The 14,043-nt window shown below is 60.1% G+C and overlaps 1 protein-coding gene across 1 annotated transcript in view; it reads left to right on the plus strand.

The window, feature by feature from the left end:
• EEFSEC (eukaryotic elongation factor, selenocysteine-tRNA specific) overlaps positions 1 to 12,754 on the plus strand; it is a gene marked incomplete at its 5' end in the record, with an annotated part of 236,453 nt that extends 223,699 nt beyond the window's left edge. Inside the window, one exon of the mRNA XM_029917905.1 lies at positions 12,260 to 12,754. Coding sequence (XP_029773765.1) covers positions 12,260 to 12,450 — 191 coding nt within the window. The remainder of the gene's footprint in view (positions 1 to 12,259) is intronic.
• Positions 12,755 to 14,043: the final 1,289 nt, after the last annotated feature.

A 14,043-nucleotide genomic window follows, 5' to 3' on the forward strand; every position in this document is an offset into this window, starting at 1 on the left:
AGCCCCTGCTGTCACACCCACATCGGACCACGCGTGTGGCAGGCACACACCCAGGTACATGGAGCAGCGGGGCAGCTCACTCCTCAGCACAAAGAGCACAGGCCCCTGATGTTTAAGGCTTAAAACAAAGAGGAAGAAGACATTGTTTCCAGGGCCAGGGACATCATGTGCCGCTGCAGGGCCCCTCTCCATGCCAGGCACTCTCCAGAGCTCTGAGGCCTCTCTGAGGGGCAGGTCTCCACTCCCTGATGGAGCAGGGGATTTGTTGGCCCATTTCACAGACACGGAACCTGAGATGTATGGGTCCGTCCCCCAGGGACCCTTCAGAGCCCAGAGCTGGTGGCCCTCCCATGGCTGGCTGTGGTGCAGGGCCAGGCCTGGGAAATGGGCCGCAGTGCCAGCTGTCCTTAGATACACATGCTCACTTCCAAGATTGGAGCCCCCTGTGTGTTCACTCTGGCACCCACACACCTACGGATACTGGCTCAGATCCATTAGCGCTGTCCCTAGCCGCAGACCAGTGCCCCCCAGGCCTCATGCACCCCGGCTCCTAGATGGAGGGACTCCAGGCCAAAGCCCAGATACTACTCCATACTCAGGGGGCCTCCCCGTATGTAAAATAACCCCCAGCAGGCTGTGGTGAAGGATCTGAGCCCCGTGGCCACACTGCAATTAAACCCTGCCCAGGGCAGAGCCACAGAGGGCGTTTTGGAAGAACACGTCTCAGTGGACATGGGTGCCCATCAGCTGGTCAGCACCTATGTGGACCAGCACTGAGCCAGATGAGGGTACCTCGTCCCCACCATGCCTGCAGGGGCCCCCGGGCTGGTAGCCACGACCGGTGATCCCAGAGGCAGTTATAGTGCAAGATGGGGGGGAGGGGATGGGCAGCGATGCCACCTGCTGGTGCCTGTTCTGTGCCAGGCCCTGTGCTGGGCATTGGGGACTGTCCCGTCCGTACTTGTCTGTCCCGGCGTTGGGTGCCCCCTGCCCCGTCCCGCCATACTCAGGCCGCACATTTGGGCGCCACTTGTCCTGGCCCGCTGGTCGGTCAATCGTCGCGGGTCCCTGAGGGAGGGAGTGAGAATGGGGGGCAGGGGGCACAGAGAATGGAGGCAAGACAAGGTTTCTGACCAAGCCCCAGTTTATTGAGAAAATACTCACTCCTTATAAAGGGTTCAAGGCGGGAAACAAGGCAGCTGACCTAGGTCGGTTGCTAGGAAACAGGGTCAAGTGATTAAGGCTAGGGTAAAGGAGGAACCAAACTGAAGTTTTTAGCACAGCGCCTGAGGGGCGACACCACCCTGCCTGCAGGCGGTTGATCTTTGTTCTTCTGGCAGCTCCTGACAGGGGACCCACGGGACTGTTGCTGCGGGCATGAGAGAGGAGGTGGCAGGAGCCAGCCAGGGTCTGGTGCCCCTCACACATGGCAGATAGATGTCACATGGATGCTGCACACACACAGCAATGGCACGGCCAGCCTCAGAGAGCATGCTGGGGGTGGGCAGGGTGTCGGGTGCTGGCACGCCATATACCTGGGTCTGCCCCCCACACGCACCCAGCCTCCGCGGGCCTGAGAGCCACCCGCCAGACCTGGGATCTGCCTGTGAGGGGCTGTCTGTGCAGGGGGGAGGGCACCCCTAGGCTCGCTCCAACTGCACTCCTCTACTCAAAGGTCGGGGAAGGGGGACCCGCCGGAGCCTGCAGCCAACAAATCAAGTGTGTGGTTGGGGGGACCAAAGCTCACTGCTCGCCCTTCCCTGTCAGCTGGAGAGGACACAGCCCCGGCGCCCACCCGCCCGCCCACCGCTCCCTCCACTCTGCAAACGGGGCTGATAGAGTAATCAGGGCGCCGCATATGGACCTGGAAGATGGTTGCTCCCGGGTCTTTGTTCGCCTTCATTATTCTGGATGAGGGTTTTTTTTTTCCCAAGTCATAAAAATGACATTTTTAATATGTGGGATTTTTTTCTTAAAGAAAAGCAATATGAAGAAGACTTTTATTGTCAATAAGCTCTACCTTTTAAACCAGTTATCTTAGTTTCTGCTCTAGGTATTTTAATTGAAGATTAACTGCTGTTAAAGAGTGTACACGTTTAGGGAGTGAGTGTTTGGAGTATTAAAATTCAGCTCCCTCGGCGGCAGGGACAGTCTCCACGGGGGCCACCAGGGAGCAAGCTCCTCCCCACCAGCTGGCCAGGTGCTGTCCCTGGAGGAGGGCACCTGCTCGATAGGTGAATCCTGGCCTCTGCGTGGAGGGGTGGGTTGGGGAGAATTGGCATTTGGTCTCCCAGAGGCAGCTACGACTGTGGGCCTTGCTCCCGTCATCCCTCATCCCCACTGAGGACACCAGAGCTTGGAGCAGGGCAGTGAGGCCCCCATTTCACAAGGCCCTGCGTCCAGTCCTGGGCCCTAGACTCAGCTCTGTCTTGGGCCACCATCCCCACCGTCCCTGCCCACCCAGCTCTCACCAAAGCCTGTCTCTAGGAACGCTCCTTGGCCTGGTCACCACCCTCCGGCAATTACCTGAGACTGTCTTTGCGGCCACTGCGATAGGAATGGATCCTGCCCTCTGGTGGGGGGGGGGGGTCTCTCGGTCCAGAGACTTGTGTGCGTGCTTGTGCTTATGCATGCACGTCGCTCACCGTCAGTGGCATTTTGCGGTGCCGTCTGAAGGAAGGGAGGCAACCCCTTTCCTCCAGCTACCTGGAAAAGAACCTGGGGTCCAAGCAGTAATGAGGAGCGATGACCACTCGTTTGCCACTAACCGTGTGACCTTGGGTGAATCATTTCCTATCCCTGGGCCTCAGTTTTCTCTGACTGATGGAGTGAATACTGTACCCTCCTTGAGCAGGTTGGGACACGGAAAAGTGCTTGTCCGATCCTTCCGTGGCTGCACACTGATCCAGGCTCTGGAATCTAGTCTCTGCCCTCAGAGAGTCATGGTCAGAAATTAGCTCATGTATACCCATGGCGGAGGTCTTGGGGGGCAGGACCAGTGCCTGAGGGTGGCCCCACAAGCTCTAGAATGTGGTACAGCAGAGGTGAGTCCGGCCCAGGAGCCGGACTGCAAGTTTGAGCTCAGCCCACCACATCTTCACTGTGTGACCTTGGGCACATACTGGCTCTCTCTGTGCCTTGGCTCCCACCCCCAGGGAGTGGCTGTGGGATGGAGAAGCAGGGTGCAGAGGATGCACTTTGAATAGGACCTGGCACTTCATACAGGCCCAGTGAAAGTGAGTCAGGGTTGCCCCTGGTGGTCTTGCCACATCATTGAGAACTGGCTAGTGCCCATCTGGGGGGCAGTTTGGGCTAGGCCCGCCTCACACAAGATGGGCTTTCTACTTGAGACCCCTTCTCTGCCATTTCAGCCACTCTCAGAGTCTGCCTAGGCATGTTCCAGCCGTCCCCCCAACCCCCCACTGGAACCCAGAACACAGAGGTACATGAGAAAGTCTCTCAAGACACCTGGCCCAGCCCCCATTGATTGCCCTGGCCTGGGAAGTACCTGCCGCCCAAGGCATGCCACCACCCTTGCCATCTCCTCCCTGCCCTCAGAGGCAGCAATCTCAGCCCCCTCTGGCCCCCACCCGTGGCATTGCCCTTTCTTCCCAGCGAGAAGCAGCAGGATCCTGGCACCAGGCCTGCAGCAGGACGGACAGCTGTGTAAAGCCACAGGCTTGGGCATAAGGTGCTGCTCCCCATTCACATCTGTGTGACTTGGGGCAGTCACCTCCCCTGCCTGCAAAGTGACTCACAGGATGTCTGGAGGCTTGAAGGAGATACTGTCTGAACTCACCTGGCGAGATGATATGTTGACCAGAACACTAGCCAAGAGGTCCCTGTGATGGTGGTGGCAGAGATGGAGGCAAAGGGACCCAGCCAGTCCCCCACCCAGCCACTGACCTTCGGAGCCTCCCTCACCCCTGCTCCCTCCCTCCCTGAAGGGTACAGGCAGCATCTACATCCAGGGCCAGGCCCCAAGCTCAGGCCAGCCTTCCCCACCTAGAAACATCAAACCTCAGCCTGGAGAGCCAGCCAGGAGTCCCTGGGAGCACTGGCAACTGCCATTCCGAGGCAGCTCAGCTCCATCCTGGGTCGCAGTTACCAGCACCCATAGCCCCTCATGCCGGACACACCTGTGCTCCTGGTGCATCCGGCCCCTTCCCTCTGAACAGTCAGGTCCCAGCATGCCTCGTTGTACCGCCTGTGCCTCCGGGGAGTGTGAGCCGAGGGGTTGGGACTGGGGTCCAGGTCCCTGGGTGCTGAGGAACGGGCCTCTGGATCTGGGCCTACGCGGCACACTGGAGGAAAGGGCCAGTGCCTTCCTGCCACCTCTCTTGGCCCAGCTGCCCATCAGCCAGCCTCCCACTCCCCAGGCCTCCTGTGAACTGGTGGGGCCCGACTTGGCTGTGGGAGGGTGACTAGGAGCCAGACTGGCCAGTGGGCGAGCCCTGACCCCCTGGGGAGGGTCATCCTTGGGAAAGAACCAGTTCTGGGGCCCAGCCCACTGACAGACAAGTCAGAGCACGGGCGGTCCCCTTTCCTGGAGCTGCTGACCACTGCTACAGGCTGCACTTTGTCTCCTGAGGGAGGCCACAGCGTCTAGACGTGGTCCAGATAGCCTTGGTCCGCTTTGGAAAGCTGGTCCTCTTGGAGGATAGAGGCCTGGATGGTATCCGAGAAGGCCAAGCCACAATGCTAAGCCTTTTGGTGAGAAACCAAAGGAGCGAGGTTTGCCAGGTAGACAAGTGTTTTGAGTCAGCCCAAGATGAGGGGGCGCCAGGACAGCGCCAGGGTAAGGTGAGCGGGGGGGGGGGGGGGGGGGGGGGGGGGGGGGGCTTGCGGGGGTGCGTTTTGAGGCCTGCAATTGGGTTGGGGGCTGTGTAGGGGTGAGTGGTGAAGGTGAGGAGCCAGCCCGAGGAATTTGGACACCTGCCTGAGGAATGGGTGGAGATTTTGAGCTGGGAGGGATGATCCGGGTTTTGTTCTAGAAAGATCTCTTTGGCCAGAGACCCAAGGGAAGATCAGAAGGCGCTGGTGAGAGGGCAGCCTGGTGGCTCATGCTGAGAGGCCAGGCTCATGCTGGGGCCCCCGGCCCTCTGCCAGGGCCTGGAGGGACACTGAGGGAAGGGGCCCTCACGGGGCACAAGACCAGCCATCAGGGATGCCAGGCGGGCCTCCTGCTCAGGGCTGTGCAGAGTCCAGCAAAGGTTTGAACCCTACCTGAACTGCTGCGCTGCCCCCCAGGAATGACCTGGAGGGGATGTGAAGCCCCTCATTGCTGGGACTCAGCCTCAGTGACCCCCTCCCTGGGCCACCTCAGGGGGATAAGGCCCTGCCCCAGGTGAGTGTGGGGCCGCCCCCGTGAGGGACAGGTAAGAGCCAACATTGGTTGCTATTGGGTAGTTCCGAATGCCCCAGCCCCACACCAGCTGGCCCCTCACTGTCCCCCTGGGTGACAGGAAACTGTCCTCCACCTGGGCTGCCCCTCAAATAATTGAGCCTCCGATTCTTAAGACCGAGTCATTCCCTTTTTCAGAAGGGTTTTGTTTTTGCCTGAAAACAAAATCCTTCCTTCCACATAACACATAGGCTTTCCCTCCCCACGCACCCCCAATCTTCAAAGGCTTGACTGCATTATAATTTCAATTTGCACGGTGTGGGAAAGATTTGTGCAAAGGGTCCTTTTTTGTTTTTGAAGAATTCATCATTGCTGTTAAGAAGCTTAATATAAATTAAAGGAGGAATTAGGCAACATTAAGACATCAAAATGGGGGTGCGGGCGCCCATTGCCTCGCCTCCGCCCGATCAAAGGGGCCACGTGGAGCCCGTCGAGTGTGCGCTCGAGAGCCTGGGAAAGCGTGAGATTCCAATAAAGGGCCTGTTCTGTCGCCCGCCTTCCCCTAATTCCCTTTGTTGCAGGGACAGCGGAGTACACGTCTGATAAAAACTTAATCACCTTATCTTTTTAAAGCAAATTGCATCTTTGTTTACCTACGGGATCCATAGCAGGAAGAGAAAGGAGAGAACCCAGGCAGCTTTCCCAGCCCAAGCAGCACGTTACAGGCTTCCGCCCGCTCCCAGGGGTAAACCCCGAAAACGAGGCTGACAGAGACAGCGAGAGGCTTGCAGTCACCAGCTCCTCTCACACCTGAGGTCAGGGGGCCCGCCAGAGGGAGCCCGCCGGCTGGTGTCCACAAGGGCCGCCCATCCTGGTCATTCTCTCCTATCTCCTCCTGCAGGCCTCCCCATTGACTCCCTAACCCACCACTGCCTCCCAGCACCAGCTCTTGGTCTTTGCACCAGAAACCAGGCCTGCCCTCCTTGGGCCTCTCCTCTCCGCTGGCACTGTCGGGCTTAGCTCATACAGGGCCCACGCCGTACTGAGCCGCCGGCCAGCCGGGCCCCATGTCACAGCTACTCGGGCCCCAGCCGAGTCCACCTCCCATTTCTGGCCCCCCACCCCGCCCCGCAGCCCAGTCCCAGCCAGGAGTGGGAAGTGGCCCATCCTGCACATTGGAGGTGTCATCAGACTCCGTGCCGCCCCCACCTCCCATAACCATCGGTGACCTGTGCAGGGTGCCTTCGTTAACAGGGCAGGCACACAGAAACCCTTTTCTTCAGGTGACCGTGGAGCCCACGGGGTCACGGGGCAGCCATGCTTTTGGAAGGACCTCAGCCTCACTGCTCAGGGCCACCTTGCTGATAGAGGTCCCCTCCTTTGGGCCACTCACAGGCAAGCCTCCAGTCTAGACTCAGGACCTGGCTGGACTCAAGGTCGTTTGTGGCCATCAGCACAACCCGGCTTGCCAGGCATGTCCTTCTGCGCTCCCCAGCCCATCCATCGTCACCAAGATACTGACCCTGAAAAGCGCCCCCCCGACCCCTGCCCCTTGCCCCGGCTCTCTTTCTGCCCTGTCATTTCGGCTCTTTCCAAAGCTGCCTGTTCTAGAAGGGGAAACAGGGGCAGCCGGAGTTGGCTGCAGCCCCACGGGGCCGCCAAGGGGGCCGCTGACCCCAGGCTGCTTGCAAGGGCTCCATTCCCATTGGGGGGTGCAAGCCGCCCACCAGTGTGGAGGCCCCTCATCCAGTCTGGTCCCCAACATGAAAGCGACGCCAGCAATTGGAGGCAATTTGCCGGCCTTTGATGGCCGTGTCCGGGCAGCACCCGCCGCCAGGGCTTGGGAAACAGTTGTGCTTCCCGCATTCTTCCCTGATTACCCCCGGCCCCGGCCAAGACCCAACAGCCTCCAGCCCACTGCGCCTTTGTGTGCAGCTGGCACTCAGTGAGAAAGGCCAGCCCGGCCCTGGGAGAGTGTCCCCGAGGAGAGCCAGGGCTAGCAGCATCGCCCCAAGGTCACGCCCACCACCCCCACCACGTCCCATGCTGGGCTCCTTGGAGCCTGGAGTGGGGGCAGCCTGCCTCCAAGAAGCCTGAGGTCTGGGGAGAAGGAGCAGAGAGGCCTGCTGAGACCCTATGGGGTCATGGCCACGGTACAGACTTCGCACCTGGAACCCATGAACTCGGTGCCCACCCTGCGGGTCACAGAGAGTAGGACTGAGCCTGGGCCTCCTGGGCCGAGAGCTTTCAGACAGGCATTTCCTAGTCTGGAGGCACAGACCCTACAGAAGCGTATCTCTTACCTCTGCCTCCCTGCACATCTGGGTGAGGCTGCTCCTTTGCTTTGCCTTCATCTCTCAAACCATCCCCAGGGCCCTGGGCCCACCACCAAACAGGCAGTCCCTCCGACAGGCCACCAGGGACATGGATGCAGAAAGCAAATTTTGGGGCACCTGAATGGCTCGGTTGGTTAGGCGTCTGACTCTTGATTTCGGCTCCGGTCGTGATCTCAGGCCTGTGTCAGGCTCCATGCTGAGTGTGGAGTCTGCTTAAGATTCTCTCTCTCTTTCTTTCTCTCAGCCTCCTCCCTCTGCCCCTCCCCAATTTATGCACATGCACATACACACACATACATATGTGCTCCCTCTCTCCCTCTCCAAAAAAACAAAAAAAGATAAAAGCGCCTGATTTCTCCTGGGGGGCGGGGGCGGTGTAAGACAAATGGGGGTGAGAGTAAGCCCAGGGAGACACACGCCGGATGCCCAGTAAGGCCATAGACCTCATCCTGTTGGTGGAACCAAGCCCAGAGCCCCACATGTGCCTTAGGGCACCCCCCCCACAGGTGGCAGGCTCCGGGAGGAGGTCCCCCAGGGACGGGGCAGGAGGTCGTGAGAGACACCCTAAGCCTGAGCCTCTGGTGATTGCCCTTGATGCAGCGGCAGCAACGTCGGAAACCATGGGCTTTCAGCGGCCACAAAGGAGCCACGAGCGAGGCCTGTGGTGCTCAGCCCAGCCTTCACCGGGGAGCCAGGTTGCTGCAGAGATGCCGTTGGCCTAGAGACAGCAGTGAGCTTCTTGGCCCATGGCAGCCCCAAGAGCCATACCCAGGACACAGACACAAGACCTAGCCCAGGGTGACAGCCATCTCCCCAGCCTCCCCTTGCTCCCTTGCCCACCCCCTGGAGCCCTCCTCCTCCCCGCTGCCCCCCACCTGGCCATGCACTCGACAGCCAGACTGCACTGGGCAGCCCTCCCACTGGGCTCAGGCCTGGGTGGAGGAGGCTGTGCCAGTGGCCCGTGGGAGGCGGCCCCATTAGCATCCCAGCTCACAGTAGAAGCCTCGGGACATGGAGAAAAGCAGAAAGAAGAAGAAGAGTATTGCCTGTAACTTACTCCTGATCTCTGATAGCCTAGTGGATAGCCTTCTGGTCTTTTCTTTCCACATCCCAGAGTCAGAGCCGAACTCTTTCAACAGATTTGTATTCCTGGGGGTTTCTTTCTTTTCACTCGTACGTTTGCCTTCGTGCCACTGTATAGTCTTCTCCAGTGTCACCTCATCTCCCAGAATATTCTGCCACAGCAAATATCGTGAATCCTGCCCTGACTGCCCTCCCATGGGTCTCAGCACCCTTGTTACTCCACAGGCCATGTACCTCCGCCGTCGTGCACACAGACCTTGGGGTGGGGTAGCCTCATGAGTCCAGACCTGTGTGACCTGGGACCACTCTCTCAGGCCTCAGTTTCTTCCACACTGAGCTGTGAGGGTCAAGTACCTGTGTGCATGCATGGTGACATGTAGGCATACAAATCTCAGGTTGCTTGTTGGGATGGAATGCCTAGGAGTGGGTGGCTGGGTCCATGCGCCGACCATCAGGGGCACTGAGTAGCCAGTGCTCACCCAGCAGGGCCTCACAGGGTCTCATCCAATACGTGTTCATTCGTAGTATTCTTTCAGCCCCTCCGATGAGCCAAGGATGGTTCTAGGTGTTGGGCTTGCCTACAGCAGGGGTTAGAGAACAGACATCAAAATGAGGAATTTGGAGAAGGTGATAATAGCTATTGGAAAAAATAACTGGGCAGGAGGGAGTGGTGGTGGTCGGGAAGGCCTCACCAGGAGGTGTCCTTTGCACAGCCATTTGAAGGGAGTGGGCCTGGGAGCCACGGGAATTCCCGGGGCAGATCTTCCAGCAGAGGAAGCAGTGAATGCAAAGGCCCTGAGGTGGGCAGTGTGTCGGGCTGAGGGGGACAGTTCAGAGACACAATACGGGCCAGGTCATGTGGGAGAAGAGGGATGCAGAGGGCAGGAGATCCAGACATGCTCCCAACATCCGGGGCCATCCGGAAGGGGCAACACATTGCTGCCCAACCCACGGAGCCTCTTAAGGGTGCTCTGGGGGAGGGGTCCCTAGGAGAGAATGGTAGCTCCATGAGAGTAGGCCTGCCTGTCCTGATCACCTCTGTGTCCCTGGGGCCCACAGAAAGTGCCAGGAGCCCTGGAGGATGCCTGGCAGCTGGGCAGTTGGCATTTGGCCACATTCCTCACCACTCTGAGTCCCCAAAGGTCCCTGGGACCCTCCCTGACTCGGGTCCTCGAAGAGCCTGGGTCATAGGGAGCACCATGTGGACTTGGTAAGCTGAGGTCGGGGAGCACCGTGAGGACTTGGGCAGTGGTAGTTAGGGAACACAGCATGGACTTGGTAAGCCGTGGTCAGGGAGCATCATGTGGACTTGGTAAGCCATAGTCACCTGCAGTCCCACCAGCGCACAGCCACACACCCTCCTCCCCACTCGAGCGTCATGCTCCTCCCCACCCAGGACTCAGCACTCAGAATCCCTGTGCCTGCAGACCCTTGCCCAGGGCTGTGAGTGGCCAGGCCCTGTCACCTGGTCCCCGTTCGGAGGTCTTCCTCAGAAAAGCCTGCCCTGCGCGCATGCGACCTGGCCATCCTCCCCTCCTAGTGACACAGCAGCTTTGCGTCCTTGATCGCCTTGGTGGCTCTCTGGATTATTGTGCTGGTTTGTATCCTCCCTGCCTCTTCTCAGACTAGTAAACTCTGCTGGGGCCGGGCCCTGGTCTGCATGTTCACCGCCGTCACCTCCAGTCCTAGAGCCTTCTGGGAGTATTTTCCAACAAAAGACATAGGGGCAGGTTGGGAGAAGCCCAGCGACTGGGTGGGCAGCAGCTCCAACCTTGACACCCTGACCCCCCCTTCACTTCCCTCCTTTGGCTGTTTGGCTAAGGGGAGGGAAGAGCAGCTCCCAGCGACGTGTCCCACAAGTCCAAGTTCAGCAGCACCAGAGAGCAGGTCCCTGTTGGTGAGGTCTTCTGGGCATCGTGTCCAGGCCGTCCCCAAATGGGACAAAGGTAAATGAGCCTGACAATCTCCGAAGAGCAACCAAACGGCCCCACATTTGCCTGTGCCAGATAGATTTTATGGCTCTGCCTGCTTTGGGCAGCGCGAAGTATGCGCCGTGTGTAATGAGAGCCAGCGCGGGCGAGATGGACCGCCGATTGGGCCACGCCTGTCTCCCCAGCCCGGCGCAGACGCCGGGGAGCCCCGCACCTCGTCAGCCGTCAGACCTCCTGGCACCACAGGGAGACAGGCCGCCCATGCCATTTGTTAGGGTCTGGTGCCAGCCACCTTCTCTGTTTGCAGAAGGGAAGCCGGGGCTCCGATTCAGGAAGGCAAATACCTGCAGGCCTGGTGCATGCTTGGGGGCCTGGCCTGGGGCCATCCCCATGCCCCAGCCCAGAGGTGCTTGCAGCCTGTGATCAGACACCGTGTGCCCCGCCAGAGGGCGGCGCCCCTCTCTAGGGGCCCCGCAGGCCCCTGGCGTCCCAGAGCCCCATTTGCAGCAGCTGCAAGTCCCAGCCTTCCTGGTGGACAGGGAGACCGCATCCTTCATGTCGGACACAGAACTGTCCCTGACACACTCTACAGCGTCCCTTCCAGCTGCCTCCTGGTCACCTCTCTGGACACCCAGGGGCTGCGGGGCCAGGACAGGATGCTGGGCAAGCTGGGAGGGGAGCCCTGCGCCTGGTACCCCAACTTCCCTCCCCTCTAGATGCCCAGCCTCTGGGTCGACCAGCCAGTGCAGCCCCTCTGTGCACCTTCTCTGGGGCCGCGGTGTCGGCTTGGCTCCACCCCACCTGCCTCTCCCAGCACCTGCTCCAGGAGCTGCTGCCCACCGAGGAGGAGGGAGCAGAGTGCCCATCAAGGATCACAGCCTGGCGGTCAAGGACACCTGGGGCCTTCTTCTGTTAGCGGAGAGGGGAAGGGCATCCCTGGCAGTGGGAACAGCAGATGCAGAGGCTCAGTGAGCCCTGGAACAGCTGTGTGTGCCTCAGGCTGCAGGGAAAGCAGAGCAGCGGGTCATGCAGCCACAAGAGTTGGGGCTGGCCTTCATCAGGGGGTCAGCGGGGTCGTTTGTCTGGAGGGAACAAATATAAAGTCTATTCGCTGTACTCACTGGAGGGAGTGGCCAGAGGGGGGGTTGAAAGGAGCCAGTGAGATGTGGTGGGAGGGAGTGGGGGCCATGGGGGCAGAGGGACAGCGTGTGCAAGGGCCCAGGAGAAGGACACCCAACAGGTGCTCCGGCCTTAGGGAGCAGGGATCAGCACCCCACATGCTCTCTCCTCTTTTCCTCCAATCTACTGGGGCCTCCAATGGCCAGCCCCAACCAGAAGCCCGAGGGCGCTGAGCCCATATGCCTCCTGCAGAAGTCAGCCTGCCAGGCACACAGAGGAGCAGAGAATGGATCTCGGGGAAGGGGGGGACCTCAGAGGGTGTGAGGGTGCTGCCAAGTGGGGGGACGGGGACTTGGGGTAGACTAATAAGAGTGTGTGTGGGGGGTGTGCCGGTAAGGGGCAGGCTAGGGAGCGGCAGGCTAACTGGCACTCTCTGTACCCCACAGGTGGCCTCAGCCCTGAGTCCAAGAGGATCCTGGCACCCACTGTCAAGAAGCGGGGCCGGGCCGGCAGAGGGGAAGCAGCCCAGCAGGAGGAGGCGGCCGAGCGGCCCGAGCCCACGCAGCATGTGGCCCTCAGCCTGTCTTTCAAGCGTTACGTTTTCGACACCCACAAGCGCATGGTGCAGTCTCCCTGAGGGGTCTGGTGACCTCCCCTAGGGCCACCTTGCCCCAGGCTGGGCTGTGATGCCAAATGTCCAACCAGATGTGCCTCAACCTCCTTTAGTACCTCCTTCTCCCCATGACTCTGGAGACACAGGCCCCCGAGCCTGGCACCGAGCCTGGGGGGTACAGGGGCGGTATCACCAGTGCTGGGGCCAAGAAGGGCTGTTGCTCCACCCCAACATCCTCTCCTCTACTACTGGTGGCCAGTGTCTCCTCGACAGCCACGTGAGGGCCTGGCACTTTCGGGCTACAAATAAATGTCCTGTGGTGCCTGCCCTCTCTGCTGGTGTCTGTGTTTCACTGGGAGCCCCCCGACTCCTGGTGCTAAGGGCAATGTCAAGGGAGTTGCCAGGGTCCTTCCCAGAGTGCACCTGGGGGAGAGACCAGAACTTAGAGCCCAGGGGATAGGCGTGTCAGGTCCCTAGGCCTCTGCCCTCTGCCATAGTCCCCAAGGTGTGGAGGTTCAGGCAGGTAAGGAGCCCTGTGCAGAGCTCCCCACCTTGGCTCCCCTGCCCCACAGGCCACACTGCCCGCAGCCCAAGCCATGGATACTTGGGAAAGAGTGAGATGGTGAAATCAACTTCTCAATGGGAAATCACCACTTTGAAAGACGTTATTTGGCCTCCAGACACAGGGGCCACCCTTCATCCTGGCAATGGGCGCATCGTGCTTCAGCTTGCGAAAGTAGCATCCAAGATACTAACGGGGTGGTGGCAAGCCGCTGACTTGGGGTGGTGGGGTCCTGGCGCTGAGGGCGGAAGGGAAAGGGGACGAGAGTGCAGGCCACACTGTCTGTGCAGGGCCGAGGCCACCAGCGGTAGTGGGCACTCCAGCAGCATGCTCACAGGGCCGTGTGAGGGTGGCTGGCCAGCAGCTCCTCTGGGAGTCACATGCTGAGCCTGCCTCCAGAGTATCTCCTGCCCCGCCCTGACCTTGGGCATGACACTGTCTCTCCAAATAAGGGGTCATGTGACCTGGAACCTCCCCCTCCCCCCACAGGCATAGAGGGGCACCCACTAATCATGAACTAGGTCTGGGGCAGATCCATGGGGCATGGACTTGGGCCACTTCTTGCACGACCTTGGGCAAGTCCCTAACCTCTGTGCCTCAATGTCCTCGTGTATAAAGTGAGAACAAAAGCAGCTGCTTCATGGGGCTCACCACTGCCCTTCATGTCACCCTCCAGCCCTGGGAGTGGGGCCAGCAGACGTGGCCTCACCCTGGAGTGTGACTTCCAGAAGCCTCAGGCCCCCCAATGAGAGCGGCGAGGCGGCCTGCTCAGAGATAAGCCTCCCTTAGGCCTGGCATCCAAAGAAACACGAGCGTCCATTAGTGGGCTGGGGCCAGGGCACAGCCCTTGAGGAGACCGGCAGCCTGGTGGCTGGGCGGGGACGGGGGCCAGTGTCCAGGGGCATGCTGACAGCAGCCCCCTTTTCCTGGCTCCGCACCAGCCCTAGCCACCCACTGCAGCCACCATCACAGCCATAAAGTCCCCAGATCTGGGAGTGTGGTCTGGGAAGCATCACCTCAATTGGAGACATGGGAGCTGGTGGGAGCTGGGGCTC

The sequence above is a fragment of the Suricata suricatta genome, chromosome 12, assembly GCF_006229205.1.
Source record: "Suricata suricatta isolate VVHF042 chromosome 12, meerkat_22Aug2017_6uvM2_HiC, whole genome shotgun sequence".
In the NCBI taxonomy this organism is placed as follows: Eukaryota; Metazoa; Chordata; class Mammalia; order Carnivora; family Herpestidae; genus Suricata; species Suricata suricatta.